Source organism: Oculina patagonica, chromosome 5 (genome assembly GCF_052425735.1).
Source record: "Oculina patagonica isolate OP01 chromosome 5, crgOcupat, whole genome shotgun sequence".
NCBI lineage: Eukaryota > Metazoa > Cnidaria > Anthozoa > Scleractinia > Oculinidae > Oculina > Oculina patagonica.
In genome coordinates, this window is record NC_135762.1 from 27,910,730 (window position 1) to 27,928,287 (window position 17,558).

The following is a 17,558-nucleotide window of genomic DNA, read 5'->3' on the forward strand; positions in this document are numbered from 1 at the left end:
TTCCTCGGCATTTTTAGGTTTCCGAAAAGCCCTGGAAGTGGACGCCATGTCCTCTTCGTTCAGTTCAAAACACGTGTGAGATTTGATTTTCTTGCATACTTATTTTCTACGTAATATTTTTTTTCGTATGCTAATTTCCAACGCCACAGAGGCATCGATGATATGAACTCTATTGGGACACGCTTATTTAGGAATGTCTTTGAAGCCGTTCAATAAACTCGCAGATCGTGCTTCATCAAGTCTAAAACACTCGGCTGCGCCTCGTGTTTTAAACTTGATAAAGCACTCCTGCTTGTTTATTAAACATTACACAAATCTCATCGTGAAACCATTACACCCAACTCTTTTCTTGGGGTTTTGACACACGTTGGCATAATGTGAAACTTTCGATATATTCAAATTCAGCTACGTAGGGAGCCCTGGAGGACACAAGCAAAAGAAATTTTGCAAGCTTATTTATTCATTTCTTTTGTTCCTCTCCTCCAGGCCTCGCTGTCAAGAAGAATTTTAATATATCGAAAGTAGCCTATTTGATAGGCTCGATTTCCGCCGCCTTTTCGAGTCCGGTCTTTGTTGGCTGGAATTTGAGCCTACCTATTTGAGGCATTATACAAAAGGGGAATCGTCGCTTGCAATATTTGCCTCACAACATAGTATATGTGAGACAAGTTGCCAATGAAATAATTCGCGCGAGCGCGATGCCCGATTATTTCATCACCTAAAAAGCAGTCAATCATTTCACGCTTGTTACCTTTCACGACTGACTAGTTTTTTCAGTAGGCAAATGACAATACAGCTGAAGTATTAAACAAAAGAATCTAGACATTTCTTTTAAGGCTTTGGCTGTTAGAGGCAGCATAGATCGAGTACGCTACGGAGAAAACAAAAAAAATATTGGTTATTACAATACACGCTGACGACAACAAAATGGCAACTGCCTTGGTTCAACGATTTTCATTGTCGCCGAAACTCTACTGATTTCTGATTCGATCCACTGTCTTCGCGATTAAACAGTTAACTAACCGGTTCAAATGTCATATTAAGCATTTAATCTGGTTTTAAAAATCAAATACAGTAAACACCCGCATATAAGAACAAGTGGATTAAGAAGATGTATGTAGGCTGAAAGTTGGCCAGTAAAGCGCCATATATATAAGAACCAATGCAGCCCGATAAATTAAACATATTCTTATATAAAAAGAAATAGGATGCAAGAATACGAAAGCAATACAGTAAGTCATAAAATTTAAAAAAGTACTTATATTAGTAATAGCATTTTCGTAATTTATTTATTTGAAATTAAATATATGTTGTTTAGTGTAAATAATTAAACACTATATCTAGTAATGTAAAACGTAAAGTATTTCTGAAAAAGGAAAAAAAAAATAGAACATTCTAAAAACAATTTCAGGCTGATTTCTCACTAAGCAGCTGGTAAATAAGAACTAAACCAGCCTGAAACCCGAAATCAAGGTATTATATACGGATGTTTACTGTTTAACCTGATTTTTTCTCTGTCTTTCGGGCTAAAAATTGCAACTGCTTATTAATTGCTACGAACACGCCGCTTAGATCATTTCATCCACTCGGAGAAAAAAAAAAATACCGGCAAGCCAATTTGGTAGTTTCAGCATTTCCATTCCTTTTTCGATAGATAATTTTATTTTGTTCACTTTTAAACCTTTAAGGATGCTTGTGTATTTCCTTAAAAGAGCTATATCACGGTATTTTAAGTCATTTTTCTGTTTGCTGTTAAATTGAAGGAAACCTCAAAATATCGATTTTGTAAGGTAGAAAAACACCAACAGAGAATAAAATCCTGAAAATAATTAAACAAGGATGGTTTCGACTGACGAAGATTTCAAGACGGATTATGAATAACAAACTTGAAAATAATACTAATAATAATTTTCAAGTTGAGTGGTCCGTGACGTAGCTTCTTTTAACGATGCAAACGAAAAGACGAATTGTAATGGAAACGGATAGAAATAGCAGAAAGTGACTAATGGCTTGAAACAATGTTCGCTAGACGTTGGCAAACCAAAAATCTGCCCTGCATCTGTAGCGTTGCCAACTATGATCTTTAAATCTCTCACTAATCCATTTAAAGGGTATTATAACAGGACTTTATATACTATCATATTTGGGAAATGGATGGTTGGACACGATTTTTACGATCGTGTGCATGTAGACACCAAGGATTATTTTAGTTTCGCGTAAACAGCTTAAGATCGAGTGCAAGTGTGTTAAGACACTGTCAAGGTTAAATCCCAGCAGAAGATGATGTGTGCTCCTCAAAGAGCCATTGTTCGCGAAACAGAAGGTAAAACAGCTGGTCTTACGACTCTGTTCTTTTTGGCTAAAGGAACTGATAGGACGAAGCGCCGTCGAAACTTGACTTTACAAATAGCATACAGCATCGGGTTAAGGAAAAACGAAATCTTGGCAAAGACACTACATGTACTGGTAGCTAAAGGATTAACCTTTTGTCCTAGAACTAAAAGGAAGGACACTATAGCGTAAGGTGACCACGGGATTAAAAAAGCAGCTATGATAGCTAAAAAGTACATGGAAGATTTACGATGTTTCTTCAGAAGCGCCTGTCTCGCAGTCATTGCGAAACGACTTCCTTGGGAAGTATTAACAGCAATCTGTTTGGAAACTTGGTGGATCTTGTAATAGCAAAACGTGATCATGGCCAAGGGTAGAAAATAGCAAGTGACAACGACAACTCCAAAGTATGCCTGATCGCTTGGAACAGATGATTCCCATTGAACTGAGCATGTTACATTTGTTCCTTCTAGGCCATATCTTGACCACCCGACCAAAGGTGCCACGCTGAAGCCAAACGAGTAAATCCAAGAGGCCAAGATTATCAACACCACTTTCGTCTTGTCAAAATATGAATCTCTTGTAAGAGATCTAGTTATTGTCAAATACTTTCCCGCTGAAATGGCAGCCAAGTGAGTGATAGAAACGAGGGCGAGTAGAAATATCAAGAAGGCATGAGCCTTGCACCCAGCCATGCCAAACGGCCATTCCTTATGGAAATGCCTTGCGATCGACAGTGGAATAGCTATCGCGCAAGAAAGAAAATCACTTACCGCGATACTGAGAATAAGATATGTCGGTGCTGAAATGCGACGATGGATATTTCTACAAATTGTAAAGATCACAATTCCATTAAATGTGATTCCAAAAAGGCAGACCAAAATCTCGGTGATCACGAAGATTGTGTTCCAGCTTGCGAGACGTCCTTCATGCATGCTTTTCAGACATTGCCTCGAGGCTTATGATCTTGGCAAACCGTTTTGTCAAAAGTGGGTCGTTCTCTTCGTGAACTGAGGTTTCTGTATGCGTTTCAACCAAGGCGTTGAAGCGCATCCGGCATCCTTTGCTATATCATTTTCGTGTCTGTTCTGTTTGCTGCGCCGGTTCCGTTAAAGCGCTATCAGGATGTTTAGGCTTCACTTAGACATTTTAACATCCAGTCGGCAATTTAAAAGGAATGAAGAAAACCGTTTCCTCCAAAATCAGTAATCAAAGCGCATTTCACCTGTTTGTTATTATGTCTATTCATACTCTTCACCAGGAAATATCACGGCAAAAACTGTACACTTTGGTAACTTTGCGAGCTATTTGTTCAACGATTGCTTTGCATGATAGGCAAATTTGCCGAAGCAATTAATTACCTCGTTGCCAGGTTTTCAGTGAATAAAATTGGCTGTTTAATGTAATACTTTTAAGATTGACAATAACATTGTTTTGTAACTGAACTGTTCATTTAGATCTTCTTTTCGAATCAATCTGGTTTATACAGAACGCGGAAAATGCAAAAATGCGGAAAACAAGTATCCTTGCATTACTAGAATATGTTGCGAGGGTTAAAATCCGTAGGGTCTTTTTTGATCTTTTTTGTTTTGTCTTATAAGTACTTCTAGATAAAGGTAAGAGCATTAAACCATCAAGACGTTTCCAACAGCGATGGAACACATGCAGTTTCGATTTGAGATACTGAACGGACCTGAACGGTATATTATAATGTGTTTTCTTAATTCTCGTTTTTGAAGAATGCAAAGAGATAACTACAAAGGTTTCAAATTTAATTTATCAGTACTTTTTTTTATTTACTTGCCTTTGTTTATAGATCAAAAGAATGAACCTGTTTGGCGGTATTCCATGCGCCACAAAATAATCAGTTTTATTTTAGCGCCTAAAGGCCAAAAGAATTAAAGCACAGAAATACCGTATCATCAATCGTAAATCTTTCGTTTTGGTGAATGTATTACTTTGTTGTAAATTTTAATAACCAGTTTATTTCAATTAAGAACTATTAAATTCATGTTTGAGTTTATGTGAGGCCTTGAACATACTTAACGACTTCCTTGTTTTGATTAATTGGGAGATCCTTGTAAAACAAACCGCTAAAACAAAGACATAAAATGGATCCAACCGGAAGAGGTAAAAGCGTTAATAACGGTTTCTGAACTAAGCTTTCCTTAATTTGTCTAAAGCAGGCATGTGTTTTTTTTTTAAATTCTTTTTGAAATTTTTTTTCTGCTTTAATTTATAGTCATAAACAGAATTTTACTCGACGCAGAAATCGTCAAAATGAAAGCCAAGGTTGTTATTCCTAAATTATCATCCGTTCTAGATGGACGCCATTGTTAACGAGAAACCTTACAATCAATACTGCAGCAGAAAAAAACATAGTTGATGGATTACACGAGATAATATATATAGATAGTCAGAAGCGCCGGTATATTTCAAGGAAAAATAATTATAATCATTTAGTTCAGTTGGCGGATCGACTAGAATGATTGGCCCACTGAAAAACGTTTCACCCGTCCACCCATTTTTTTGCCTCCTTTTACCGGAGGGTTGGGATGCAAGAACGTCAATTATTCAAGGAAATACTGCCTATGACAAACAAAGACTGCTGTAAATTTTTTGAACTTTTCAAATTAATTTTTATTTTTTTTAAAAAAAAAAAAAACAAAAATATGATAAAAAAAAAAAAAAAATGTGAAAAAAAAAAAAAAAAGAGAGAGAGAAAAAAAATAAAAAAAAAAAAAAGAAAAAAAGCATTTACACATATAACTTTTTTCTGCAAACTGTAAAGTGCTCATGTTTTGTTGAAACCTTGCGCCAATGAAGTTGCACAAGTAGTTATGTATATCATGATATAGAGCTGATTTACAAGCATTCATTGCTTACTCAGGGACGGCGGAGCAATTTTCCAAGTGGGGGGGCTGACTAGTGACTTGAAGTGGGGGGGGCTTAAAATACTTTTCTCTTAGTAAGTCTTTATTTTTCGGAAATTCTGGGGGGGATAAAGCCCCTCCAGCCCCCCCGGCTCCGCCGTGCCTGTTACTGCATGACAAAGATATATAACTTCTCTTGAAATAATCAACAAGTTTTGAAATCAAAACATCTAGAAATTATATTCTTTCAAGGTTAATGCCAATCTACGAAGAATATCAAATATTTGATATCTGATAAAATATGACTACTTCCTTGCTTTATGCGCCGGGTCACCTGGAGACCTGAAAATTAAAGTTAGGGAATTACTTTTGTGTTTCTTTCCCTGTGCGCAAACAATAGTATGGTTTTTGTTTTTCAGTTTTAAAAGCTAACGTGAAGCTGCAAAAACTATCACGAGCATAAACTCATTCCTTGTCGTTTTGTGCTGGCGTTCATTTCTCCGCGTTCAACGATCGAAAAAATACAACAATTGAGGGCTGTGAACAGTCTATAACTGCCTTGCGTTACATCTGTCACTGATTTGCATCTATAGGGCAACCAGTTACCTCTACGTTGTTTTGAAGATGCCAAAATATTGTGGCGCACTTTGCTATCGAAAATCGTAAAACTCGCTGCAGCCCACGTTAACCTCTTCGACAAAGTTAGAACCATTTCGCTTTACTGGAAACAAGTCAACATAAGCCAAACAATTGAGATAGAAATACACTACTGAAATTAAAATTAATTTATCGGAATTTTTGCTTACATTCGGTTGACAGCAAAACAGATCTTAATCTTTTGATAATCAAATATTTCACCTCTTTTAAAACTCTTAGATGATCATATAAGTCTCTAACAAAATCAGGTTTTCTTGATTGCTTTCAAGGTGAAACAAATACTACCTTTCCAATGAATGATTTCGCGAATAACTTGCATGAAGATATGAAATAGTCAAAATAAAGAGAAAGTCAAAATTGAATACAAGCGATGTGGGTTTTTGTGGTCTTCCTATATATCGAATTAATTTGCCTATTCATTTATTTCATCATATTCAGGTCTTTTCGAAATTTAATATTATGACGACTTTCAGGTTTCGTCAATGTAGCCAGCTCAAGCAAATATCAAAACAGAAAACTCAGTAAAAGCTTTACGTTATTTTCTTTCACTCCTGCTCTTTTGTCTCAAGAAAAGCAAGAAAGTTAGAAGGCACTTTAACTTTCATTTTTATTCTTTTTGTGTAGCAAACATGAAAGAAACATGATACAAATTAATTTTTTGTAAACTCAAATATTATAAACAGTCTTGCATTATTCAGTTGTGGTTATTCGTAGCTCGTTTACTTCACGTCAAGCAATAATCTTTCAATTGTAACAAATTTGTTATCCACAAGTTGCATCTTCGAACACTTTTTCCTGTTCCTGTTCTTTGTAACTATGATTCCGCGGAGGCTAAAAACGATATCTACTATTGCGCTCTGTGCTTTAGCCTTATGTGTGATGTTGAACGCAGTAGTGTTTTTGAAAACTGTCAAGTCAGCTCAAAGAGGTATAGTAAATAACTTTTCTACTATGTGCATTTTCTTCTACAAATAAACTTCACTGCTGCACAGCTAGAGCTGACTCAGTCGTAATAATGTGATCAACGCATAATTCTCGCTGGTTCAACCCCAGTATAACAGGGATGAAATCAAACTGAATGATAAACTGTAACTATTATGGTTTCGTTGAAACGTTTCATAATACCATCTTTGCCACCTTTGCTGAACTGAATTAAATTAAACACCTGGATTGCATGTATTTTGCTGTTGTATGTATTAACGTTTATTTCATTTTTAACAGTCTCTTCCATGCAGAGAACCTTGAATGTTAATTTGCTGGAACCGAGAAATACAGAGGTAAGTTCTGCCTAAAAATTGTGCTGGCATACATTCATGGCGAAAACTGAAAAGGGTCAAAATTTGTCATTGTGTTTTTGCATAAAATGTGAAGCAACTTGTTCACAATTTCCTTTTGCAATCTCTCCATTTCAGGATGACAGATTGCCTTTTAGCACAGAAGAAAGACAACGCGAACTTAAAAGTCATCTGACTGATTATTGCCGAGCAAATAAGCATAAACGAGGTTTGCCGAGCCTGTATCGTCTTCACATTATTGAATCGCCTCAAATTGTCTTCTGTATGGTTCCTAAAGTAGCCAGTCGTCAGTGGAGGGCTATATTTAAGCAACTGCGCCTGCGCAAAGGGCAAATGCGAGCTAATCTGGATCAATACGACGCAACAGATATCTCCAGTTTCCTAAGGAACTCGTACAAGTTTATGTTTGTTCGAGAACCTTTTGAGCGTTTGTTATCAGCTTACAAGGATAAATTTGTTTCAACAAGGCCAGTGGATCGACATATGCTCGATACTTACGGAAGAAAGATTATAAGGAGATTTCGTCCGAACGCCACCCAAAAGGCACTGCAAGCCGGTGACGACGTCACCTTCCCAGAATTCATAGAGTACATTTTAAAAGAAGGTATTCACGAGGGCCTGAATTGGCATTGGAATACGTATGAAGATCAGTGTAGGCCTTGTAGTGTGGAATACAACTTCATAGGACGCTTTGAATTTCTTACCCAGGATGCAGAGTATGCATTGAAGAAAGCTGCAGTTTATAATTTGACTCTGTTTCCGAGCAAGACTAGTTATTCAAAAACACACCAAGAGTTGATAAAGTATTATTCACAGATCCCCCTCGACTGGATTATACAGCTTGGTCGTGTTTACCGCAGCAGTTTTGAGATGTTTGGATATCCTTTTCCAGGTCCCCTCCAGGTCTTGTTTTATAACGTCACTGGTTAGACTGGAAAAGCTGGTCAAACTGGACAGTCTAGACCGACTGGTTAAACTGTTTAGAGCAATATAGCTGGTCAGACTGTTATAACTGGTCAGGCTGATATAGCTGGTCAGACTGACGTGACGGGTCAGACTGGACATTCTGGTTTGACTGGTATAATTGGCCCCACTGGTAAACTCTAGGGAAGGGGGAGAAATTTCCTTTTTGACGTTATCTGAGTTGACGTATTTAAAAAATGATGAATCATAAAGAAACATCTATTACCACGTAAAAAGACCAATCGTTTCCTTTTGATTTATTGACTTATTTATTAGTATGTTGTTATTTACAAGTTAAGTATTTGGTGAATGGGTAAAAGGGCGTACTTCTGCAGATATTAAAAAACGTTTTCTTTTACTTAGAAGCGATTGATAGAAATGGGAAAATAATTGATAAAGGAAATTATCAAAAACAAGAAGCCGTTAAGCTTCAATTTATATTGAGTCAAAAATAAAGAGTGCATATTTTTCTTTTAAAGTACTGTACAAAAATGATTCAACATTATTAAGACGTTTTGGGATAATTTCTTATAGTGAACAATGCAAATGATCTACGAAAGCTGTTACACGACCTTGATCTTCAGAGAGATTTAAATCATCACCAACTAGATCCTTTTTAGAACACGAGAAAAGGATAATAAAGTAGAAATGTGGTAAAATAAGATGCTTCCTGTTGTTGTCCAGGCACAAGAGGTGTATTGTAGTATTTTTTTTTTCAATGCCTGGTTTAAAGCGAAGTATTGGGTTTTTAATGATGTAAAAAGCTAATTAGAACTCCAGTATAAAATTGGTCCCAACTGTGAATGATTACTACTTATTCCGGGTTTTAAAACTAATTTTTAAATCGTTGATCTAGATGATGACCCATGTTGCACGAATTTCTTGAACTAATCACAGTTCACATTGCCGATTTTTATCAGACCACTTGATGAAGAACATGTCAAACACAAATTCCAACTGAGCGCAAAACACAATTAGGGTACAATTACAGCTAAACGAAACAGGCATACTACAGTTTTAGGAAGTGGAAGATTACAATTCTACAGTAGTGGGACCGGCCTTCATTGCTTCTGTTTGGTAGTACGGCGGGGGTGCTTGCATCGGCGGCACTGCCCCTGGAGGTTGCGGAGGCTGTGCATATGCTCCGTAACCAGGATTCATTGCCATGCCAGGGGCTGGGTTATACTGACCAGCTTGAGAATAGGGATTGGGAGGCCCAGGTGGAGGCGGTCCCGGCTGCATTCCTGGTGGTGGAAGCGGAGGCGGGCCAGGCTGCATTCCTGGCGGTTGAAGCGGTGGTGGTCCTGGCGGCATTCCTGGAGCACGAGGATACTGTTGTGGGTTGTGCTGAGGATAGCCAGCAGCGGGTGGCGGATTCGATGCTACCGCGGTGGTGGTGGTAGTGGTAGTAACAGCTTGAGTTGTTACAACCCGCCGATTCTTTCTTTTTATGAGGTAAATGGCGAGGGCGATTATAAAGACTATGACGCCAATACCGACAATGACTCCGACCACGGTACTCACCATGCTCGCTGAAGAGAGACAAAATAAAACAAAATCCATGACCATCAATATTTGTAAAATATCAGTGGCCAATAGCAGCTTCCTCTTCGAAATCAAAATTGTTAATTTTGTGATACCCCAAATTTCTGATACAAGATATCTCGCGTTGCAATGCTCAAAACCCTCATATATTTCGAGGTAACAACTAATTAAAATTGTATTTTTTATCTACCTGTCATAATTATGCACGTACAATCAAAACAACGCACTGAAAGGTTTATATTTAGCAGTGTTGTTTTCTATGAGACACATTGAAGACAATTCGATAACGTTGAACCTGTAGTTTTCAGTTGTTAAATAAAATAAAATAAACTTATTTACTTACAGCTGCTTCTATTGACAACTTCATATCGAGCCTGGAACCCTTTATAACTCAACTGAGCGTCGGACCTGAAGCGCACCCACAGGTAGCGACCACTTGATGTGATGGTAGAGGCATAGCTTCCACAATAGGTCCCCTTCTTCAAACTTGACGAAGTTGACCCATCGCGAACCTCCAGGTAATCATTTGAGGAGCACGTTCCGCTCTCCAATCTGAAGTAGTTAAAGGACAGTTTGATGCCTTTTCCGCTTGGTGCAGTGATTTTCCAGGTGCACAGCATGCTGTTAGGGTAGTAAGATGGATAAGACGGACTGCTGAATGTCCCACTGGAGGAGATGCTCAGTTGTAGATTGTTGTTGTGGAGGAACGGGGCGTTCAAGTGGCACTTGCCGGAAGAGCGAACTGTAGAATTGAATATTACAACAGTCAATACAGTCAGGCTTAAACATTAACAAGCGTCGCCTTCAATACGATATCACTCTTGAAACTTAGTTGGGTGAGGGCTTCTGAGCGTATCTGTGTGGTATTATTTGTGTTCCAAATGGTAGCAACACAATGCAAGAATATACTAACTCGGGAAACAAATAAAAGGTCATTTACATAACGGACGTAGACGGCTCTGGGGATGAGGGTGGGGGTGGGGTGAAAGCCCCCCCCCCCCTTTTTTGAGGCACAGTAGAAACTCGGTTTCTCGAACCCTCGGTTTCTTGAAACTCCAGATTTCTCGTACCAATTCTCATTTCCCTTAGATAGTTCTCCTCTGTAATAGTTTCTCGAAGCAATTTTAGTTTCCCTTGGAGGTTCAAGAAATCAGGAATTTACTATATTTGCCCAGGTTAAAAAGAGGTATTATGTCGTGATGCTCAAATTATCGGTAGCAGCTCATTCATCCCTCAGACAAAGTTTTATCTCCTAACTTGCCTTTGTATTGCAGTAAAACAATGTTTGCATATGCGAGTTCACTAGTTGCATCGTCTGGTTTACTTTTGTCGCACACTTTTTTTGGTTCTGAGAGGTAGTGGAATAAATTATGATCGCTATAAATTACTCTTTAGTATTATTTCTTTCTTAAGCCTGGTTTTCACTAGCGACGCAAGCACAAGCGCAAGTATAAGCGCAAGAATAACAGCTCTTTTTTCTCCGTGGAAACGGCTTCGACTCAAGCAAAAGCACAAGCGCATTATAGTTTTATGTTTGTGCTTGTGCTTGCGGCAGGCACAAGAACAAGGATCAAAATTTGTCCTTTTTGAGTGATCGCGCTTATGCTTGCGCTTGTGCTTGCGTCGCTAGTGAAAACCAGGCTTTACCTGGCACTATAGCTCTAAAAGTAGCTGAGAACTTTCGTGTCACAGGATAATTATCGTAGTCGCTGACGAACTTCACAAAAATGTACTTGTAGCTGGACACTATTATCGGCGGCAGCCTGCTTCCGCAAAACTTTCCAATCAGCTTGCTTGTCGAAAACCTATCTCCATCGCGAATCTCCACATAATCATCTGCACAACTGGTCCTTGACTCCAGGAGGAAGGAAGTGAATTTTAACCGTACTGCATAACTGGACGAGGGCCTCTGTAGACTCCATAAGCAAACTCTGGAGGGGGGATAGTTGAAAGGGTAGGATGGACTTGTGAGCTGTCTTTCCGCGTACGTATAACTTAAATAAGATAAACCATTGCTGGAACAGGCTGAAAATAAACGAATAGATGTATGGTTGGTACTGAGCAAGAGTATGCTTCAGTGTTACCCAAGCTGTCTAAATACATAATAAAGGCTTATACGGAAAAATAAATGAAATCCTTCTTTTAGGGTCTCGTCCGATGATGGTCGTAGGGGCAAAATGGTAAGTCTTATGCGCAGCCTGTAGAGATCTAATACTTAAACAGTTAATTATACAAATCTTCTGAAATAAATAATGAAAACTAAAATTGAATGCACGAGTTTTAGTAAAATAAATGTTAAACAACGGGAGTGGTGTCACAGATGACGTCACAGGTGGCTCACAAATCTCGAACTTTCCTGCTTAATAAAAGTGAGTTCAGGAAGCGATGTAAAATGCGTGTAAGGCAACAAATTAAATATAAAAAGCTCTCAGAACATAAAATTTGGCATGGCATTGAAAGGTTAAAATTAGTATTCAGGGTTATCTGTGTTTCGGGCTGTGGCAGACACAAAGCAAGATTTTACCACAATGTCTGAATTAAATAAAACAAACAAACAAACAATCTTGAGATAGACAGACACACGGCACACAAACAAACGAAACTAAAAAACTCGATTAGAAGAACATAAATATCATACTTACGACTTGCCGACGATAATTTATACAGGGAGGAAATAGCTGAAAAATAAAAGGGAAATTAATTATTTATTCGTCAGCTATGATGTAACTGAACTCACAGTAGTTGCTATTGTAGTATTTCTCCTGATAAATCTGAACTACAGAGAAGGAAAAGTACGGAAGGCACTTTTTGTACTGTATATCGTTGTTCGATAGAAATTCTAGTTTCTTTTTTATCTGTTACATAACTTGTACACTGTGTAACTGCGTTACTGATAGATCAGGGGCACCCAACGGAATATTTCGTTAAAATATCTGTTCGGAAGACGATTTGAGATCTAGAATTTTCGGAACATTCATTGTAAATTTTTTTGCTTGCTTGCCTTTCTTAGGATTTTCGAATAACTAAAAAATGGTATAATTGTTCATTTTTAACGGATTTTTACTCTAAAAAGGTCACCTAGAATTTTCGGGAGCCCTTCTCTGGCTGGAATTTTTTCGAAAAGGTAAGTTTTGATCCCTATAACTTTCGGATCACTAGACTTTCAGCTAGGAAATCCGAACAGATAAAAAAAAATTTAGGGGATAAAAATATGCCTATATCTACCGTTTAAATACTAAAATACGTTCAACGGTGCTATCTTTAAGTGGTTTTGAACTATACTCTCGATGGGTGCCCCTGATAGATGCAGTTAGTGGGGCAAATAAAAATTAATGATTGAGCGATCTTCCTGAATTATAAACATTTTGAATTGATAGGAATCAGCTCTTCCTCGGAAATTCTACTCATGACATGGTTTTTTAAAATCTCCCCTTCAATTTGACCTTAATAACTTTATACAAAGATCTTATAAAATTTCTGTAAATTATTTGCAAAATTTACAAGAAAAACAACAAGATTTTTTAGACATTTTATTCACGAAATGGGCGAAAATGTACAGACTTGTTATGGGTTTTACAAAATTTCTGTAAGTGTGCACGCTCATAGACATTAAAATTTACAAGTTAAGTATAGAGATTTAATTTTTTTACAGAGATTTAAACAATTATTTGTAAGTCTGTAAAGGGTTCAGTTTTTCCAGTGACCCAGGGAGTTAAGGTTGGGGTGTACTACTGGACTATAGGTAGTAAGGGGTACATTTTTTCAGGCTGGATGCATATAAAAGGGAAGTCATTATACAAGTTGAAGTATGGTTAGGGTAGGAGAAACTTTCATTTAGTTATTTAAATGGGGTTTTCAAAATATCTGGAACAGACGCACCTTGCGACAAATTCAAATATTAATTATTTTTTTAAAAAGGAATGCAACATTTCTACTGAAGGTATGTGCAAGGGGTGCATGCTATTTTCTATTCTTGGTTTTCATGTTACGTCATAAAACTCTGAAATCAAAATTCACTGGGCCTGCTAAATTTTCGTTGTCATTAGGCGAAAGATAAACTAAAAATATATCTTTTTGCAAATTTCCAGATCGATAGTGTCATTCGTTTTTAAAACAGAGCATTTTGAATATTTGAGTTCTCCCTCGTATGTGACATCAAGCTGAGTGCCGTGACAAAGCTGTTTTGTTTGAAAAAAGGCCTTTCCTTTCCATTTTGTGCAGATTGAACATTTCAGATAAAATAAGTGGTGTTTATGTGAAAGTGTACTAGCTCTTAAGCCAAGGATAGCCGCTGTTGTAAACAGAATTGAGTTCCAGATGGTTTCTCTGACATCACGGCGGCCATAACTGTGTCCCTCAGAAGGACACAGTTATGGCGTCTTCATACTAAGCTTTATAAATTTGAATAGAAAGGTTCGGAAAATAACTCGCGAACGGTACACCGCACAGACCCGAAACTTGGAGAAATTGTTTATCTATTTATCCTCTATAATAGTTGAAATTCATAGCTTCTGTAGTTGAATGGTGTCGAATTTATTATTTGATTGGGTGACAGTGAAAACCAGCAATTGAAGGTACGTATTCTAAAGGGTTACCTTTTCCGTTAAAAGGGGCATATAAATGCCCCCTCTCCCCATAAAACTCTTTTGGGTGCCCCTCCAAGGGAAGGAAAGCTCCTAAACAGATTTGATAGTCTTGCCTTGGGTTCGTCACGCGCTCAAATGCGTGACAAGCCAATCTGACAAAAGCACAGTAACTAAAAATAGCTTTGAACATTTGTTTTCTTTCAAGTTGGCACCCAGCTTCTCCTGAAATCAAAGAACAATGTGCAATGTGCAGCGTTCTTAGAAAGAAGAGCGAGCCTGCCGAGAGCTAGTGAAATTGAATTTGAAAGTGAATACGATGATCGTTATTTGGAGTGCCGGGCGCTTGCGAATAGATGAAAATATGATCTTATGGCTCGAACAAGTTTTAATGCCCACTCTTTGTTCAAATACTAATAATCTTCACTACAAAGAAGCCTGGACATGAACACGAACTCATTAACATGAACAGGTGTAATTACGTCACCATTAGTTTAACTGCTGCCTAAGACAAACACGTTTAGCTCAGAGTAGGTTTTTGACTAATCCAAACTCAAATATTTCTCAGGGTTGCTGTAGTAACTATGGAATTATTTGTTTGTTGCGAAATTCAAAATGGCGTTTCGTCTGTTTTTTGAGCACGCAACTTTAATTTTAGTGACAGAAGAGAAAGAATACTTGCTTGTACTAATTAAAAAAGTGATAAAAATTGCTGGAGTATCCTTTACCGATGTAACCGTCGCAAAAGCTAAGAGAGTTAAAGCTACGGAACTTACTTGATTATTTAGGTACACTGAATTGCGTAGAAAAACACTGGCTTTATTACGCAAATTGATCATGTTCGCGAGCCATCAAAACAAATGCTGATTTGTGTCAGCTGTCTTTTTTGCCACGATAAACTGGTTTGGCGGATACAAACTGAAATTTAAAACTGAAATTTTGAATTTCCGCCGCCGTAAACAGTTTGATTTCTTTAATTTAATATTTGAAAAAAATATTGTTTTTACCCGGCCTTAATCTGCATAAATGACAAGCTGATATGCATAAAGCAAATGGCATTATAACTTAAATGTTATTAAAAGAGCGGAGCATTAGCGGGCATAGCTGATTGAACGTATTTTCAACTCTCAATACTAGTTTTAATATTACCAAAAAGAATAAATCTAACTGAATGCCGTATCCCTGAGCCTAAATTAAAACTAGTGCAAGAAATAGTTCTGATTAGAGTAAAACTGAAACACCTGTACAAACAGTTTTCTATGCTTATCTTATCTTCTCCGCAAGGTGACGTTGAGCTTAAGCTGTGACTACTAATGCCTCATGTAACGAAAGGGGAAAAGGATATTAATCGGATATTCAGGTTTCGTTAGCATTTACTGTTGATGGAAGGATCAACATATAAAAAAGGCAGTTTAAGCAGAAAAAACGCTTGATTTTTACAACAGCATCAATATTTTCGGTGCCAGTGTATAATGCGGTATCAGTTGACTGTTTTAAAAAGCCCTGATTAAATTAAAAGCGATATTGGGTTTCTGCACGCGTGAATATGAGCAAGGCGAATGTCGACAGTTTGCAATTCGCAAGTGTGTTTTGTTTTAGTGCATATTTCATTATATAAGAAATTTCTTTTAAACGCTAGAAACGTCATTCTTGTTTGCTATCTTCATTTGAACCGGTTTCGATTCCGCGCCAGTCGACTACTCAGGCTACCGATCACAGTCATCACACAGTTGAATGTTAAAAACTTACCAATTAGAACGATCGTTTCGACCACATTTCGAATCCTCATGTTTTAAATTTCAGACTCCGCGGACCAGTGCTAATTAGCGCGACAATCAGGGTGCCTCGTTCGATTTCATCAAGGGAAAGCTCTACTAAATGAATGAAACATACTATGGTCGTCAAGAACCAGTTGTCAGGAAAATCCTTGTTGACGTCACTGTCATTTGATGTTTGTCGATGTGTATTTATGTATCGATGTCGTATGCGTCAATATGTCACGCCATATTGAGTGACGAAAATGAAGCGCTACTAAAACGTTGAGGCTGGTTCTCATATAATCGCCTTGATCGTTTCTATCGCCGCTGTCACTTCAAAACGTTTTCTCGCGATCGGGGCGTTTATTTTTATAAAGTGTGTGAGGCTTTTTTAATATTTTAAATATTTCGCGTTTTACGCCTTCTTACGTGACGAAGATCGGCGAACATTCTAATCGCCGAGTTTACAATAGATTTTCTCAGCAACCAATAGGAATATCCAAAAAGCCTCACACAGTTTGTATGTAGTCCATTAACTGCTGATTGACACTGTCCAGTTTGTTTAGTCGTATGTGCGAACATGAAAGCAGGTAATTCAATTTTAACAGTTTTAATAGCAAACATCGTCAGTGTTGCTTGAAGGCTTGCGCGAGCTTACCATTAGACTAAATCTTTAAAATAATTATTTCTTTAGATTCTACATTCTATTAGCTTTACAGTGATATATACTTTTATAAGGTTTTGTAAAAAGAAATGCGCGTATGAACGATTTTCCGGAAGACACCCCTGTTCAAGGTCCACAGTAACCTTAAGTTCGATTGCGTTCGAAAACCGAACGTTCGATGAGATACGCCGGGATAAGAACTCTTCTGATTACACAGACGATCGCTACCGTCTGCGATCACAATCGCTTGGATCGCCCGTGTTCTATCCTTTTAGCTTCTCTTTCCCTTCTTCGCCGCATTTAAACTGAACTGAGAAGATAGGAGGCCACGAGTTTTGCTCTTTCGTTGAAGGCTGCCATTGTGTTGTATCTAGGGCTAAAATGATTGTTTTTCGTAGAACTTCGCTCATACCAAGCGATCGGAACGATCATGAGATCTCCGATCCCTTCCATCGTCTTAATACTGAACGATCGATGCGATAGAAATGATCGGGGCGATCATAGGCGATCCAACCCTAATAAGAGTTCAAAATTATGTCGGGTGCGTAGGCGCCCATGGGGGAAGAGGGGCGCTTATTCGAGGAAGAACGATTAATCAAGGACACATGACCTATGGTTTCCTTCATATATTTTTAGTATCACTTGCCAGTTTAATCATTTGATGGGAACACACAGTGTTGGACCGGACCCATTTGGCACTGGACTGAGTGAACGTAACCTTCGAGTTCCTGGCGGACGTCGCAGTTTTTCGTGATCCGTGACAGCTCAAACTTCTGTTTCCCGTGAATTGTAAAAGAGCTATTTTTTTTTTTTCGTGAAACGTGATTTGGTTATAGCCGTGAATCGATCCTCTTCATGAGAATTGCGAAATTTGTTTTTGACTGTAAACC

The 17,558-nt window shown here is 37.9% G+C and overlaps 3 protein-coding genes across 3 annotated transcripts; 1 reads left to right on the forward strand and 2 right to left on the reverse strand.

The window, feature by feature from the left end:
• Positions 1-2,264: 2,264 nt before the first annotated feature.
• LOC144654387 (melanopsin-like) lies at positions 2,265-3,268 on the reverse strand. Its single transcript, XM_078514528.1, has one exon. The coding sequence runs from the start codon at positions 3,264-3,266 to the stop codon at positions 2,295-2,297; it is 972 nt and encodes a 323-aa protein (XP_078370654.1). The 5' UTR covers positions 3,267-3,268; the 3' UTR covers positions 2,265-2,294.
• Positions 3,269-6,664: 3,396 nt separating this feature from the next.
• On the forward strand, positions 6,665-8,505 carry LOC144654373 (carbohydrate sulfotransferase 11-like). The gene is made up of 4 exons (XM_078514505.1): positions 6,665-6,789; positions 7,083-7,138; positions 7,274-8,081; positions 8,151-8,505. Exons 1-4 carry the CDS (start codon positions 6,678-6,680, stop codon positions 8,261-8,263), a joined length of 1,089 nt encoding a protein of 362 aa, XP_078370631.1. The 5' UTR covers positions 6,665-6,677; the 3' UTR covers positions 8,264-8,505.
• A 447-nt stretch (positions 8,506-8,952) lies between these two features.
• Positions 8,953-16,162, reverse strand: LOC144654351 (bone morphogenetic protein 1-like). Its single transcript, XM_078514480.1, has 5 exons — positions 15,997-16,162; positions 12,307-12,342; positions 11,312-11,689; positions 10,008-10,406; positions 8,953-9,651 (listed from the first exon to the last, which is right to left on the reverse strand). Exons 1-5 carry the CDS (start codon positions 16,034-16,036, stop codon positions 9,152-9,154), a joined length of 1,353 nt encoding a protein of 450 aa, XP_078370606.1. The 5' UTR covers positions 16,037-16,162; the 3' UTR covers positions 8,953-9,151.
• Positions 16,163-17,558: the final 1,396 nt, after the last annotated feature.